Genomic DNA, 17,277 nt, shown 5'->3' on the forward strand with positions numbered 1-17,277 from the left:
TAACTTAGGAGGTGAGGTTATTTGCTTCTATTCTGAAAACTAGTTTTCGTCAAAACTGAATTTTTCTTAAACCCTCAAACAACGCCGTTTTGGAGGTAAGGTAATATTTTACTTCCAAAACTACATTTTAGATTGTCATTCAAACCTTCAGTTTAAAACCTTTTTATTTTTATTTTTTTTTACCAAAACGGTTCTGGCCGACACGGATCTTACAGTATTAGACATTTTTTATTTGGTAAATGTTTCAAAAATATCTATTGATTATTGTTAAAAAACATGGCATAACTCAATACACAGGCCAATGTCTGCCGATGGTACCGACCATGCGTAGCATTTATTTGCAAACCGAGACGGCAAGAAAACCGAGAAGGACAGGAGTGTTCATGGACGCTTACAATCGTGTCTCTGTCACGTTCTCTGAGTCGATGCGATTCAAGGTAGAGTGGTACAAACGAAGGTTTAACTCAACGGCGGTGTCCTCTCTCCTTTCTCCCTCGCCCTACGGGGAGAGGCAGGCGGCCGCGCTAGGGGGCGACTCTCCCTCTTCTCTCTCACTCTCCTGCATTGCTGGAAGCCTATGACACCACAAGCTAGGCAGGCTTCTCCTCTTCACTTTCCTATCGAGCGTTGGGACGCCGCGGCTCTCCCAATACAGGACAATCAACCTTCCTTCCCTTCTTCGAATGGACTTCCGACGCCCCTCCTCCCTCCTCAGCCAGGAAGCCAAAACTCTGGCCGTCAACCTCATCCGTCCGCTCACTGGTGCCGCCTTCGCCTCTGCCCATCACTATCAGAACCACCGCTTGGAGTCGGTTGTCGTCGCTGACGATGACGGCGGCGGAGGCGGCCTCGCGAAGAAGGTGATGCAGGTTCTCTCCCAACCATTTCTGGACTCGTCCAAATGCCGGGAAATCCTCGGGGGTCTGAGTCCTATCCAGTTCGATCGCATCTTCTCCGATGTACAGTCCGCTGTAAATCCGCTTACATCGCTTAAGTTTTTCGATTGGGCGTCCAAGACCCGTGATTTCCCGTTCACTGTCCGATCGTACTGCGTCCTCGTCCACGTTCTTCTTCGTGCCAACGTTCCGGCATCGGCTAGATTGGTTTTGATTCGCTTGATCGACTGTAACTTTGCTGTGGCCTTCGCCAACCCGAACGAGCGGCATCTTGAAGTTGCCCGTGCTCTAGTGGACACTGCTTGCGTATCTTCTAGCTCGATGGCGTTTGATTTGCTGATTCATATATGCTGTACTACATTCAAGAATGCGAGGTTCGCGTTCGATGCTTTTCAATTGCTGCGCGTCCACGGTCTCTTCCCTTCTGTGAGAACTTGCAATTTTCTCTTGAATTCTCTCGTGAAATCGAACGAATTTGATAAATGCAGGGTGGTTTTCCAGTCGATGTCGATGGGCATCTCCCCCGATCTTTATACTTTTAGTACTATGATTAATGCTTATTGCAAATTGGGTAAGGTTGAAGATGCAATTGCGTTGTTTGGTAGGATGGAGGAATCTGGTTGTTGTGGAAGTGTCATTACATATAACACTATGATTCATGGGCTCTGTAAGAGTGGGAAATTGGATGAGGCTTTTCGATTGAAACAGAGGATGATTGATAAGGGAATTGATCCGAGCATTGTCACTTATAGTTCACTTCTTAACGGTTTGGTTAAATCTGAGAGAATGGATGAAGCGACCTCTGTTCTGAATGAAATGGTTGAAAAGGGGATTGCTCCCAATGATGTGGTTTATAATACCTTGATTGATGGTTTCTGTAAAGTGGGAAACGTTAAAGAGGCAATGAGGGTTAGGGATGATATGGTAATTAGAGGGGTTTCGCCAAACACGGTTACATGCAATTCTCTTCTCCATGGATTATCTAAAATGGGAGACATGCAGAAAGCAGAGGGGCTTTTGGAGGAGATGCTATCAGAAGGCATTGATGTTCACCCTGGTGCTGTGAGTAGGATGATTCATTGGCTAATAGGTCAGTCAAGATTGGATTCAGCAGTTAGGCTCTTTGATGAAATGCTAGCTAGAAGTGTGAGGCTCAGTGATGCTATGTGCACTGTGATCATCAATGAGCTGTGTAAAGTGGGGAAGATGCATAAAGCTTTAAGATTATGCTCTGAACTGTTTGAGAAAGGATTTGGAGCTAATATTGTAACTTGTAATGCACTTGTACATGGTCTCTGCAAAGGTGGCAGCACAAAAGAGGCAGTTACACTTGTCAAACAAATGCTTGAGAGGGATATGTCACTTGACAATGTGACATTCAACTCGTTGATTATTGGGTGCTGCAAGGAGGGTAGGATTGATGAAGGTTTTAGACTGAAAGAAGACATGATTAGACGAGGGATGAGGCTGGATCTTTTCACATACAATGCTCTTTTACATGGTTTATGTACTTTGGGTAAGATGGAAGAGGCCTTGGACCTATTGAAGAAGACGGTGGAGGCTGGTTTGGTGCCTGATTTGGTTATGTACAGCACAATTATAAGTGGGTACTGCAAGCTTAAGAACCTTGATAAGGCAACTGACGTATTCACACAATTGCTAGAATCAGGGCTGGATCCAAATGATGTCGTCTACAATACGCTTATTGATGCACATTGCAAAAATGGAAACATGGCAGATGCTGTTAGACTCTTCGATGAGATGAAACAGAAACACATCTCACCAACTAACGTTACATATGCGTCCTTCATCCACTACCTCTGCAGCATTGGAAACATTGAGGCAGCAAAAAAGAATCTGGATGAGATGAGGAATGTGGGTTTGATTCCTAATGTTGTCTGCTATACGATAATAATAGAAGGCTACTGTAAACTAGGGCACTTAGATGAAGCAAACAATATGCTTGAGGAAATGCGTTGTCATGGTTTGGCTCCAAATAAGATAACCTATACTATCATGATTGATGGCTACTGCAGAGCTGGTGACCTTGAAAAAGCTGTTAAGTTTTTTAATGAAATGGTTGAAAATGGGATTGTTCCAGATATTGTTACTTATAACACTTTGGCTTATGGGTTCTGTAAAGAAGGGAACATGGAAGAAGCAAACAACATCATTGCAAGAATGCATCTACATGACCTGGCTCCAAATAAAGCCACCTATGCTGGCATGGTTAATGGCTATTGTAGAGCTGGTGATGTCAAGCAAGCTGTTAAACTTTTGGATGAAATGGATGCTAGAGGCATTATTCCAGATGTTACAACTTACAACGCATTGATTCATGCATTCTGTAAGGAAGGAAATATGGATGACGCTTTCAAGTTCTGTGATCGTATGGCACAGAGAGGTCTGGTCTTGGATGAAGTTGCATATACAACACTTGTAAATGGGCTTTATGTTTCCGGATATTCCAAAGAAGCTAGTTTTATATCAAAATGGATGGTTAAGCATGGGATAGTTACTGGGGATATCAAGCATATGACACTTGATAAACAAACTGAAATATTGATAGCAAGACACCGGACACAGTCGGAAGATGGTTGAATGAAGTTCACAATGAATGTGCATAATATTTCAACAAGCAATAAGATTATCTGCAGAGTGCAAGGCATCCAAAAAATGTGTTTGGCTGTTTCTAAGGAACGGCAACCATCGAACGGTCGGTGCTTGTGACTCCAAAAGGTAAGGAATCAATTTACCGCGGCATTCATTGTTTATTTGCTTGTGACCTCGACAAACTTATAATGCATATTATGTCTTCTGATTAGATAAAGTGTGTTTGAGCTGAATATTCCATATCAACGAGTTTTTGGAGGGGAAAGAGGTCATACCGAATTCTTGATCTCGTCCAGAAGGTGCTTCTTGTGGTGATGAAGAAGCTTAGACAAGCTAGTACCTACCAATGAACAAGTGGACAAGAAGAAGTTTATGATGGGTGCGTTATTCCTTTTTTCTCTTAATTATTGGTTTTCACTGTACACCATAGACTGCATCGTGGAGCAGGCTTCTGTAACTAAGGGTGAAACCATTCTTGGCCATGCCTGATCATTTCAAGCTTGCTCTCGTACTGATCCTTATGATTATCTGCAGCAGATTTCTACGTCATTCTTTCGTCCAGTAGAAACATCATCCGCCCATGTAAGTTACTTGAGCCGTAACCGCTGCACAACACTGCCATATCAACGATAAATGCAAGATATGGTCGAATATTGGTGGAGAAGGTAAAAGGAGTGCATTAAGCTTTACAAGCCATGCTTTCTTTTCTGTTCGTGAAAAATCTCAATAAGGTAAGCTCCTCTAAAGAAGCCAATTGCTTTTTCAGGCTTATAAATTTGAGATGCAATATTTGGTACTAATCCTGCACATCTGATACAAAAGGAAGAAGAATAAGAATGAAGCTAAGATTTTCCGTGATTTTCATTGAATAAGCAACTAGTTTTTTTGACACAAAAAAGAACGAAAGAGCAATCTCGTTATTGGTTGGCCTGAAATGAGTTTATTTTTGTGTACAGACCATGCGATACGCCAATAGATGGGTTTCGATTTATTTAAGGAAACCCCCATTCAGGTGGCGGAATCTACAGAGACAATAATGCAGTGTACAGCCTTACAGTCCGCGACAAGCCTGTGTACAGCCGGTCAAGCAGTTGAACCTGGTAACTGCCCCGCCAGCCCATCGGACAAGCTTTATGTATATTAAATTCTTGTTTCCAGACTTGAGCACCATAAGCCGATCCAGCTAGCTAGATGTACAAACGGGCATGCGATTAAGGAATTTGCCATCTGCTGAACGTTCAAACACAGAGAAAGATAAACGGATCCTCTTAATATCGACAGTCTCGCCTTGCCAATGTGACGATTGATGCTGGTTGCCGATAAAGAACTAAAAATTGGTATTCCATGCGGCGCAAGATGTAGCTGCTGCCTCTCAAAAAGAAGCTACTGAAGAGGCTTAAAGGATGCGTAAGGTGTAATCTGAAACCTTCCGAATTACGATGAAGCCGGAGAGGCATCAAAGATGCATAGAGAAGGTGCAGTCTAAACCTTCCAATTTGGAAGGCCACTTTAACATTTCTTTCATACTAAATGCCGTATGAACTGCCAGCAAACTCTTGTATTTAATAAAGTGGTGGACTTCGTTCTCTAGGTAACTTTCAGCATAGAGGCAACACCAGCTAGTGATTTTTGCATTAACATGCATGGTGATATCTTGTTATCCATTTTCAACTTTCTGTGATCGTTATCCCACAAGTTCCATGTAGCCTTCGAAAAAAAAAAGGATATTTTTTGGTTGATATTTAACATGCAGTGAGTATAGCTTCTCTGTGCATTTCTACATTTCCTCACCATAGCAGCTTCCAGATGAAGAGCTCTACTAAATAAAGAACTTTGCAGAAATTAACGAATGCTTTACTAAGCCATATAAAAACATCAGAAGCTGATTGTGGGAAAATCTCACGGTGCATTTGGTTGGCGTGAATTGCCGAGCAGATCCATGAACACATGGAATACAAAACCTCCATTTAAGTGAAGGACCCTCGTTTCAGTTTTAAGGCATCTCCAAGGCCCATTCCATTGGCAAGGAACACTAGAGGAAGTTTCTCTGGAAGGATCCTGATGAAAACCTGGAAGCAAGCCCCTGGGCCATATCCTTGGAGTCCAACTCAACTTTCTGTCTCCCAGCTGCCAAATCTGTTTCACGATTCCATGGCTTCCAAGGATGTTGTCCAGCCCACTCTTGCTTGATTGTTTCTTTGTTTTGCTTTTTCCGGGGGGCACTACTGGCAGCTTCTTGGTGCTTCTGCAACAATGTCTTCGACCTTTTAGAGCTTTGATATGCATCCACCAGCTCAGCATCTGAACTAGACTGCTTCTTTCTGTTAGCTGTTTCATCGTCGGCAAGTGCAGATATTGTGTTGTGTGTCATCAAATTTCTGCAGAAAACACCTATTTAAGAAAAGGAAGGAAAGTGGTACAAATGGCATAAAGTGGTCTAAATAGGCAAACCTCATTCTCGCTTTCCGGGCTATTTCATCAGGAGTGTCAGTCCAGAGGCTAGTATCACCACGGCCTTCTTTCCCACCTTTGCTGAATGATGTCGAATGCATACTTAGACCAGGCTGAGGGAGTTCCAAGATCAAATTATCAGTTCCCAAGGAGCCAACTTTCAGAAATACCAAATGAGGAAAGATCATTAACCAATGAGAGCTTCATCCACCAAAATAAGAGGTTGGACTTAGAGCTTGCTGAAGGCCAATGGTCCATATCCAGGTGCATCTCTTGGCATAATTTGCTAGGAATCTGCCTACTCTAGCTTCCCTGTTTGAAAAAGGATAAGGAAAATACTTACCGCCCTTTCAGGTGGCAACGTTGTCATCCATTCATCTCGCTTTGGTAGCTGCTTTCCGCCAGCAAGAAGCTCCTCATCACCAGGCAAAGACTCGCCTGCAGGACCATTGGTAAGCAAACAGAATTAGAACCTGCTACCTTCCAGAATGTTCCTGGAGCCATTGTGTAGGCGAGGTTTCAACAGGTCTCAAAAGGATACATTCTTTAAGTTTTCTGGGAAGTCGTCTCTTTGTTCTTGTAACTAATTAACTGTAGTGATTTGCAAGTACTTTGCACCCTTCTCTTCACTCTCTTAAATCTTTCACACGTCCCTATTATATGGAACTCTAATACCATAGGTTGCCAATAGCATTATGTGAAGGTTGCAAAGTGAATTACAATGAACAGCACATATTGGTAGTTCTACCTTACAAATTTCAATTTTCACATAAATAACATTAAGAAATGAATGTGGTCAACCTCGTATCTGTCGCCATTTTGCAGCCTCACGATGTGCTTGCAGTTCTGCCTGCATTTACCAAAAAAAGTACTAAGCAAATCCAGAGTGTTGGACAGGAGGCATTCCAATCTGACAGGAATAGATCATCTCACACAAATTTGTTCATTCCAAAAAGGAATTGAATAAACATACAACATGAAAAAAAATCTGATTCACCTTAAACTCCTCTAACTCTTCTTTTTGCAAAATTTTCTCGTCAACAAGTTTTCGCTGCGCACACAGAGAGAGAGAGAGAGAGAGAGTTAATAGAAGTATTCCAAGGAAAAAGGGCAACAGCCAACAGGCAATTTTTATTTTGGACATACCAATAGTTAACAGTTACAAAAGAGAGACTGAATATGGTCATTGTCAAAAAAGGAAAACAGAGAAAGTAAAAAAAAAATGCACAAATAGAATTTGAAGACAACGGAGAGCAGTCCTACTACATATATAAAATGAAAACTGTACTTGGTGAAAGATTTATTTATGCACTTAATGCCATAAGGCATGAGCAATTCAGACCTATAATATCTTTTAAATCATAAATCACTAAAACATGTATAATCAGGTCAGATTGCGATCAAAACAGGCTTCTGGTCAGGAAAGCAATTAAAGTTATGCTTGAAAACATAAGAAGATTTCAGTAACGCAATAAAGATAAACGAACAAATTTGGTCTTGCATCAAGAACTCCGTTCAATCAAATAACACTCTCATGAATGGGACTGCTGCAAAAATTCCTACTGGTACTACCTGGACTCTATCCTGCATAAGCTTTTTCCTCAATACTCCCTTGAAAAGGTAGCATAATGGCTATGAGCCTATGGGCTATGATAATTACTAAACTAAAAAAAATTATAAAAGTTGTTACTGGGACGAAAAATAACAGGTTATGCCTAGTCACACATTCTCAACATTCACCAGCAGCAGTATTGAGATCAAAACATGGATCATAGTCATAAGACGGGAAGAAAACTGTTGGCTTCCATTTGACCGACTTTTTCCCTCAGGGTTTAATTTAATTAGACATATAAATCCCTGATACGATAACATAACTGACAAGCACATCTCTTAGGGAGCAAGCACATATAATAGCACAGAGATAGACCATCATTTTCCCTATTTGGGACAGAAATACCCCTCGTACAGCACATTAGAAGAATATTTATGTGTAACGATCAAATAATTACATTTCTAAGTTCTAATACTTCAGCTCAGGATGTAGCCAATTCACAATCATATGATGCCCCAAGTGCATCTGCTGAGGCCTATCATCACAAAGTGACACTTCAGAAATGCTACCCCTCCCACTTTATGCAGGAAACCTAGCATAAGCAATCTAAATTTTTTTGTTCTCAGAAGGAACAAAACAAAAGATTACCTTGTCTGGATTTTGCAGTTCTTTGAATGCTTGGTTTAACAATACAAATGCTTGGTGAGCTTGAGGATGAGAACATTTATCTGGGTGTACCAAAAGTGAGAGTTTCCAATACCTGAAACAAGAACTCATAGTGAAAAGTGAAAACTATCTGCAGAAAGAAAGCAACAGCCTAAACGTGAAAATATGTCAAAATTTTATAGGATTCAGGTGCCTACAGACTATGTAGTGCCAGATGTCTTCAACACGTTATCTTTAACCACTTTCTTATCTCATGCTTCGGATGCGGTTATGCACTTGGGAATGTCATATTCTTGTTGTCCACCAAGAATATCACAAGACAATGTGAAACCATGCTAGCTACACGTACCTGTATGAGCATGCATGTGTCTGGATGTATGTGTGTGCATACAGGTGAAGAGGGCAAATGCAGTCTCATACAGACTAACACACATATACAGAGAGATTCTGGAACAAGATTCCAGAATACTACTAAAGAGGCTCTATTGGACCCTTGATCCCAGTCTTTAAGGTTCTACCTTCTAAACATTTTGGAGGATGCAAGTAGACAAAATTAGCTTTGAATGTCGACGCATATCCCACATCCTACCATGACAGCCCATCAGAGACCCCGAATAAGTATTTCCCCATGCCCAAGTCTAAACATATGCAAAGTGGTTCCTAACATCCCCTAGAGTCCAAATATTAGTCATTTACACGACTTGTTATGCAAAAAATCTAGTCATTTATCACCAACAAGATCAAAGAGGAGTGAAATTATTTTTTCTATCACTTGGTTTACCCTACAAACCCACTGCTATCTAAGTCCAGATAAGTGTAAGAGATATTCAAAGTTCCAAACTCCAAAGGCAAGAAAATCACAGGATAAAAATTCAACAAGAAATCCATAAGAAACTTGAATATATTTTGCTGGTGGAAATTGATCTTTCTGAAGCACATTCATCCAGGGAGGAAAATCAAGCATTCCGTTCAACTCAAACGTGTAAGCAAAACCTTGATAGCTCCCGCAAGTCACCATTGAAAAATTAATTGCGTATGAATGGTCCATAAATTCCATTAGCATGTGAAACTATATAACTGATTGTGTCAAGATTCTTGCAAATTTCATCAGATCTTCTGCAGAAAGAAAACTTGTATGTATCAAGACTTCCTTTTGGGGCAAAGATTGGTGAAAGTGACAGTTGCTCTATTCCCAGTTTTCCATGACCAAATATGAAATTTTGTTGGAAGTATTGACACAGTTATGGCATTAGCACAAAACTAATATTAGTCTGATGTTTCAGTCAAGGACACCACACAAATTTACCTTTTCTTGATAGTCTCATGTGTTGTATTTCTGTTCAAACCAAGCACCTCATATGGATTCTCAATGGACCCTGCAACAATCCTTGAGACCTGCCAAGATATGTAAAAAATGGTATGCTTGTCAGAGATGATGCACCAATAAACTACAGGTCAGCACATAGAATTAATGGAATAGGACAACTTTGACTAACGCATATGCTGAATATGCATCCACATATACAAGTTCCATCATATTTCCACTTTCTTGTCTAACAGTGTGTTGTTCATAATAAAGATAAAGTTCTTGCTGTATTCCACTAGTATTATGATTGCAAGGCTTTTCTGGCAAGAGAGTGATGTGCATGTACATTGGCTGAATTTGATCAACTTGACAGAATATGGAGATCCACCATATGGTAAGAGATAGGGCTCCCTCCAGCATATGGTAAGAGATAGGGCTCTCTCTCCATGTTAGATCCTCTTAATCCTTTGGTGCAAAGAGAATGTCCAACTGAATATTTTCACCAATCAAACGTTTGATAACCCATCCTCTCAGCATCCTTTTTCTCAACTCCATATGGATTGGCATCATCACGACAGATACCATTCGACAAAACATTTCTCTTTTTGACTTTTTAGAAAACTCGGAAAATTTATACTGAAGGAATACAGAAAGTACAAATGCCTTATGCAAGATCATTCACTTCTTCACGCACAAGAATTATGCATTTGAACAAACTTGAAATGGCCAAATATCCACAGTAGGCAGTAGGTCTGACCAATGTTATCCGTATCGTACGATACGCACGTGTAACGTACGATATGTATCGTATAGGTCGAAGAAACATATACGATACGCATTTGATACGCGTGCGTATCGTACGCATATCGCCCGTATCGTACGATACGGGAGAAAAATTAAAAAGGGGCCCAACGGCCCTTTTTTTGCGTGTTCTTTTAAAAGCTACACTCTTCTCTCTCTCTCTTTTCTTGTTTCCTAACACTGCAAGAGATGTGGGAGGGAGAGATTTTCTCCATTTTCATCAAGCTTTGCCGGTGAACAAGCTTTCTTTCTCGTTGTGATGACGGTGGGGACGATTGACGAGGATTATTGTTGAATCATGAAAGATGATAACTATATGTTTTGACTTTTGAACTTATGAATTGTGATGTAATTGAATTCTCTTCGACTGCTTATTATGTTATTTTGAATGTCTCATTTCTTATTTTGGAATGTGTTGTTCATACTTCATAATTCATATACATGAATGTTTCTTTAAATACATTTTTCTTGATTTTTTCTGAATTTTGCTTGTTTTTTCGGAACTTTTTGGATTTTTAATTATTTTTTTCTATTTTTTCTATTTTTAATATTTTTAAAAAATTTTGCGATACGTTACGGTACGGCATATAGGTTGGCCCAACCGATACGCGATACGCTATGCCTTTGATAACATTGGGTCTCACAAAATGACAAAATCATTCTTTACTCTTTGATAATCTTCCCTTTTTCCATTCTCTATACAACAGGGAAAGCTTGATAATCATGCTCAAGAAAAATTTCAGACAGAATATCTTACCACATTAACAAATTTTTTCGTGTTATTTGAAAGAGGAAAGAAAGCTGAACTGAGAAAATAAACAGTTGCAAGTGCATTGATTTGTTCTGGACACTGATGTTGTTCTTACCTAAAAGTATAGAAACAAAATATAAGTCTTTGACTACCTACAAGCTGCAGCGGTTTCACATTTTACAATGAGGAGCAAACATTTCACGTGTATCAACTGCAACAAAGAAGTAGCAAACATTTCTTACCCAACTGGAGAAAAAAAGTAAACCAATATGGATAGTTAAAGAGGCACTGTTCAAAGCAACCTTCCATGCCACACCATCATGAACACATCCTTAGAAGCCATCAACAAAAAATATGTCACTCAGGATTTTGCTTACTTGCTTCATATGCAGAAACTATAAACAACATAGCTATAGTAAAGGAGTTTCTAAACTACAAAACGAGTACAGAAACCTCTGCTTCTACCTCATCAAAGCGCTCAGCTTCATTAGCTGATTCTGCTTCTGCAACTACATTGGGGGGAGGAGGACCTATTAGTACATCATCTTCATCATCCACCTCATCGCTGACAAAAGAATCACCAAGATTAATCAAATATGGAATTGGTAACAGTCCTGTGGCTAAAAGTTTGCAGGTTTACCAAACAAACCATAAAATGGATTGGATGCTATATTTTTAGACAGCAAGCAGCTTTTCAGATTACCGATGCATAACATAACCTAGGGAATGTCCCAGATGGCACCATAGATCTATAAAAGGACTTTTTCTAATAACACCACTGCATACCTCCACATTGCTTGAGGCTGGCTCTGTATGTTTGCTGAAGACAACTCTTCGGCTGAAGGCATCTGGGGACCAATCACTCTGTCAAATAGACAACATTATATGAGAATAAACAGATACATGCAGGAAAAAAAGAAGAAACAAGCTGAATGATGCTCAACAAATAAGCAAAAGATAGTTTCACTTTCACCAATTACTCTAAAAAAGGCTTCCATTTTACACAAACTTGTTAGAAACTTAGAACAAAACTTCAATTACGACACACAGCAATGGGATTTTCAGATAGCAATACCTCCTTGTTGTTTGAGGTTGGCTCGGCAAGGCTGGAGCCAATTCCTCAGCTGAAGGCATCTGGGGACCAATTACTCTGCAATTGAAGTCAATGGTGGGTCACTAAGACAGAAAGAAGATAGCTTATATGACTTGATGAACAGTATAAAATAACAGGCAAAACATAGCAGTACATCTGGAATTACTAAGAAATTTAACCCCAAAGCAACATCAGAAAAATATCAATACAAGACAAAGGCTTGCAATCTAAAATCCTTGAAAATTGACTTAATATAAGATTTTCTAAGAATAACGAGCATGCAAGATCTACCTTGCACATGATCATGAAAAGTCAATTGGGACTTGAGGACGGTAAGTTTTGCATGATAGATGGACGTGATAAATTCAAGTAGCCACCATTGCAGAATTGTTTAACCAAAATTTGTTTTCTCCATACTACAAGAAAAAGTATGCAAAACTGGTAACTACATCATTACTGACTCATGCAGTAAAAACCTCATTGCTTTCGACTCTTTGAGATATTTACTACCCATTCCCCCTTTGTTGACTCCTTAAACACATGAACTTTCCCCTTAGCCCTCCTCAGTGTGTTGATTATGTATATCCAAAATTCAACGTGTTTCTCTCCAGACAAAACCTAAACTGCACCATTGGGATGGGCAAATTAAAACACGGTTCAAAAAAGGTGGAGGATAGTGTATTGCGATTTCAAATGGAGAACACCAAGATCTAGTTTGCATTTAAGAAAGATAAACTAATGTAGTATTAGCTACCATTCCTCATGTGACCCTCACTCTTCCTTGAGCTTCATCCTACTGAAATTCAAACCCTTCCTTTTCACATCCCAACTTTGTTTTTCATCCTCCTGTCATCACTTCAGCTTCAACACCCTGGCTACCCCTGTAACCTCTGTTCCAGTTTAGTTTTATCCAATAACTTACTTTGTCCAGCTTCATGTTGCTAAACTTTCAATGTAAAACTTCACAAAAAAATTTATAGAACTGGCTGATACTTCTTCCAAGAATGATCTCGCAGCCTTAATATGATCCACATTGTGCAATTTACTGCTTGGACCCAGCAACCAAAATTTCCAAAATCCATTCCGTAAGCATAACTTCATGCACCCCTGGAGGTTGATCTTTCATTATCATACCTATCTCCATATATAGGTGCTCTAAGCAGCTTCTTTCACCACTTAACATGTCTTGCACAGCTAATAGGTGGATGTCACTTTGACAGTGCACCTTGTTTATAGCCAAAAACACTAAAGTTGCCAGCAGCCATGCTTTCCAAATCTTTGCAATGAAAGTGGTTGTACAATAACAACATTAAACAGCCAGTTACCTGTAGGTACACAATAGATCCATAGAAGTTGAAGCATATAGAAATGCCTATCGAGTTTGAACTTTGAACCCTTCTATATCATATATCATATGCAAAGGTTGGCATATATATATATATATATATATACACATTATATATATATATATATACACATATATAAAGATACAGCTAAATGGCTCCAACATCAAAGATCTTTACAATCAAGGCACAGACCTTAATTGATCAGAAAGCATATTACGGCAATATTAAGAGCATCCACAGAAACTTATTGGATATATTGGAGTCTCACCTTTTTGCTGAATCTGGGTTTGCAAATGTCCCCAGCTCGGACACATCATCAATTTTAGTTTTTGGTGTTACATCAGCAAAACTTGAAGGGACTGATTGTACTCTTTGTAAAACTTCAGAAGCAACTTCCTGTTTTCCTGACTCTTGGGTTGAAGAAAACAAATGCCCTAAAATATCCAAAGTAGAACCAGCTTTTGATGGCAAGAAGAACGCCCCACTTTTATTTTGTTTAAGATTGAGGTATTGAAACAGTTTCTCAAGAAGTTTTGCAAGGTAACTGTTGGTGAGTCCACCAAGGTCCACAGCCTGTCTTGCATCAATCATTTGCAGAATCTGGAATTATGAAACACAACTTAAATCAATATTATCCAAAATATTCAAAACACGCAAAACCTAATGTAAAAAATAACCATTGCCACAGATATTGCATGTTCTTTGGTTAAAGAAAAAAAGAGAGTTATCTTAATGGTAAAAAGAAGAACAACAAAAAAGCAGTTAAAAAACACACGCTTTTTGTTCTGTGAAAATAAATTTATCATATATTTCCCTGTTTTTTTATTTTCTCTTTTTTAATATCATCATGGGTTAAATTTTAAAGTTAAAAGGAATTATTGATTATCATTTTTATCATCATTAAAACAGTATTTCAATCAGTTATTTTTTATGTCTTCTTATTAGTTAATCATTTAGTTTTTTTTTTCTAATTTTTTAAATTTCTTTTCATTTGCTTAAAAAGTTGCTGAGGTTTTCCCAAGAAATAATTTTGCCAAAACATACCCCAGAAAAATCTCGCTATCAATAACTAAGAAGTATATTTAAGGCTATACAATAAACTCATTATCTTGATAATGGATAAAAACAATAAACTATTATATTTCTCTAAGTGTGGACCAAGAATAACTGAAATTACCAAATATCTTAATATGGAGAGCAGAATTGGAGACTTTACGCATTACTGAGTGGGTTCGCATCTTGTCAGCCTACTGAGAATATGCATGGACCATTTACGAGAAGTCCATGTGGATTCTGTATCTGAATTCCGGTAAAAGTTTATAGAGGAGCACAAGGCTTTAATAGCTATTGTAAAATCTAAAATCCAAAAAAGAATTAAAAGATCGAGATGGAAGAGTGTTTGTCAACAACATCCATTCCAAGTAGTTGAAAATGCCCTATCTCCATCATCGTCTACTTTTTTTTTTTACTTCTCCCAAATCCTTCCAAACACCTAAAGAGATGGATGTGTAACAGGCGCTGCTGCAATGGTCCTGAACCGTTGAAAACAAAGTATACTTGACATGATAATCCTCAACAAGGTATACTTGATATGATAATCTCAAACAACACTTCGGCTCTATGTTTGACACAAACTCACCAACAGAGAAGACAGAAACATGCAAATGAGGACGAGCTCCAACTGACACGAGTTCATCTGAAGGAAACAACAACAACCAAAAATATTCTACACACAAAGAAACGGTGGGATGTTTCTTTGTGTGTTGATCGTTGCAGTAACATGTCAGCATGTCATGTGAAATTACTCATGGTAAAATCAAATCAATGTTGTATCTTTGTGCTGCATATCTAATAATAACGCATGACATTCGATGAGAATCTGCATAAAATATATGCGTGCTTCCTATACATAAAAGGGTCTTATATTATGCAATTTTTAACCTCTTCCTAAGTCAACCAAGACTAATCAGCATCCCAACCGCTTGTGACATCAACAAAAATCACCTCCAGTTTTACCATGTGTAACAGATGAAAAGAGATGAAGATGCAATGTACATCAAAAAATGACCACGAGATATGGTCACTGGCAATTTTGATTTGTTAACTTTCTGGGAAGGGGCGGATAGCCATTACTTAAAATTACCACACACTTACGTGCTTTAGATCATCTTTGGCATCTGGAAACTTTTTCAGCATGTAACGAACGACCTTTTCTGCTTTATCTGGTTTGAATTGTGGACCTGTATCTTCCTTTCCCTTCTTCCTGTCTTTTTTCCTACCTTTCCTTTCAGAATCCCCGGAATCAGAGTCCTCCTTCCTGCGATGTTTACGGCCTCGCTGTCGTTTGCTTCTATGCCGTTTTTTTGATCTTTCCTCCCTGCTATCACTATCTGAACTTGATGATGAGCTCTCGCTGGATTCTGATCTCTTTTTTCTTCTATCATGAGCCATTCTTTAACCCTCCTACATGACATTCGATTTCCGCAAAGATTGTGACGTCCATGGATTAAAAAAAAGAAAAAGAAAATAGAGCACAACTATAAATTAGATAGTATTCAGTACAGGAGTAACGTGAGCGCTCTGATGCTTCAATACTACGATAGCTCAAACAAAAATTTATCAAACAAAGCTGCGAAACAAAAGTTTCTGGACCGATAGCATCATCGTATTATCAGTATAAAATGTGTTAGAATATGCCAAAAAACTGAAAAAATTGCCAATACAAACAAAACTCTGGGCAGATTTCAATTGGCTATTGCCGTGTCCGATAAAACAAAAGAGAAGACCCAAAATCTCGACTCAACTGCGATCTTGTAACGCATACCCAACAAATTTTAGGGCAAATTGTTGATAAATTTTACCTGCCACAAACAACTAGGCAACGATTGAGCGATGAAAAAGGTGGGTTGATCTCATGCCCTCGCAGTACGACGTTTAACAGCGCCCGGATCTTAAAACCTCCCACTCGCTACTACTACTTCCACATATTTCCTCCTCCTCCTCCTCTTGTTCTCTTCCTGAGACTCCTACTACAAGATATCGGCCGATGAATAAGCTTAGGAACCAAAACAATAACTTATGCAGAAGAGCGAGAGAGGTGGCGTCCGCCGTTCCCGCGATCGAGACCAACGAGGGAAGCTAACGCTGAATTCTGGAACCCGAGATACCCGGATATTTGAATTTCGGGAAATGAAATGCATATGGATGGTTACTCTGTGACCCGCCTTATTGCTGAAGTCGGTTTGTTGGGAAACAGATAATTCGGTTCCAATACACGATCAACCCGATCTCTACGGCTGAGAACCGAAACTTTGTGACTGTTTGTTTGCGATAGAGGTCACCCTATTATCGGTTCTTTAATAAATGAGTCGAGTTCAAGTTAAAAATGAACTTGTTTAATTTAATGACTCGAGCTTGATCTATATGAGCTGGACTCTTTTAAATTAGATGAAGTTAGTGGAGAAAGAATATGTAAAAAATACTTCCATTTTTTTTTAAACAAGTGAAAAGTTGTCTTGATGGTCAAAGAGTCTTCTTTGAGGTGGACAACCCAAAGTGTTAGGGTTCAAACCTGACCTTTCACTTTATCAGCTCTGCTCTAGTCCTACTTGGGTTCGAACTTAGCCATGCTAAGTTTGATCTGAGCTCAAGTAGCCAAGTTTGAGCTCTCTAAGCTCGAGCCGAGTTCAAGTTGTGACTTATGCCACTTGAACTGACTGAGCTAGTGGACAGCCTTATAGACTTTGTCGTTGGCAAACTCAATTTAGATTCAGTTCGGCTCGTGAACAGCCTTAGACAGTAC

The 17,277-nt window shown here is 39.2% G+C and overlaps 2 protein-coding genes across 4 annotated transcripts; one reads left to right on the forward strand and one right to left on the reverse strand.

The window, feature by feature from the left end:
- The first annotated feature begins 476 nt into the window (after nt 1-476).
- On the forward strand, nt 477-4,695 carry LOC116254379 (pentatricopeptide repeat-containing protein At4g19440, chloroplastic-like). 3 transcript variants are annotated; one of them, XM_031629756.2, is made up of 4 exons: nt 477-3,635; nt 3,722-3,888; nt 4,044-4,240; nt 4,466-4,695. In XM_031629756.2, the coding sequence occupies exon 1, from the start codon at nt 684-686 to the stop codon at nt 3,495-3,497; it is 2,814 nt and encodes a 937-aa protein (XP_031485616.1). In that variant the 5' UTR covers nt 477-683; the 3' UTR covers nt 3,498-3,635; nt 3,722-3,888; nt 4,044-4,240; nt 4,466-4,695. The 3 variants fall into 3 exon arrangements, with proteins under 3 accessions (XP_031485616.1, XP_031485615.1, XP_031485617.1); XM_031629755.2 differs by having other exon boundaries at nt 4,047-4,240; XM_031629757.2 differs by having other exon boundaries at nt 4,047-4,174; nt 4,276-4,695.
- A 667-nt stretch (nt 4,696-5,362) lies between these two features.
- On the reverse strand, nt 5,363-16,669 carry LOC116254385 (uncharacterized). The gene is made up of 13 exons (XM_031629763.2): nt 16,337-16,669; nt 15,630-15,938; nt 13,744-14,075; nt 12,112-12,186; nt 11,823-11,900; nt 11,502-11,601; nt 9,485-9,573; nt 8,161-8,272; nt 6,958-7,011; nt 6,762-6,810; nt 6,304-6,398; nt 5,961-6,073; nt 5,363-5,887 (listed from the first exon to the last, which is right to left on the reverse strand). Exons 2-13 carry the CDS (start codon nt 15,924-15,926, stop codon nt 5,542-5,544), a joined length of 1,740 nt encoding a protein of 579 aa, XP_031485623.1. The 5' UTR covers nt 15,927-15,938; nt 16,337-16,669; the 3' UTR covers nt 5,363-5,541.
- Nucleotides 16,670-17,277: the final 608 nt, after the last annotated feature.

This window comes from Nymphaea colorata, chromosome 5 (genome assembly GCF_008831285.2).
Source record: "Nymphaea colorata isolate Beijing-Zhang1983 chromosome 5, ASM883128v2, whole genome shotgun sequence".
Classification (NCBI taxonomy): domain Eukaryota; kingdom Viridiplantae; phylum Streptophyta; class Magnoliopsida; order Nymphaeales; family Nymphaeaceae; genus Nymphaea; species Nymphaea colorata.

Bases quoted from the DNA above. Each gene is read 5' to 3' on its own strand.
- LOC116254379 (XM_031629756.2), top strand. From the start codon at position 684: ATGGACTTCCGACGCCCCTCCTCCCTCCTCAGCCAGGAAGCCAAAACT.
- LOC116254385 (XM_031629763.2), bottom strand. From the start codon at position 15,926: ATGGCTCATGATAGAAGAAAAAAGAGATCAGAATCCAGCGAGAGCTCA. The intron at 8,273-9,484 runs GTAAATTTGTGT...TTCTTGTTTCAG, and splicing joins CATGAGACTATCAAGAAAAG to GTATTGGAAACTCTCACTTT. The intron at 6,399-6,761 runs GTTGACCACATT...ATGGTCCTGCAG, and splicing joins AAAATGGCGACAGATACGAG to GCGAGTCTTTGCCTGGTGAT.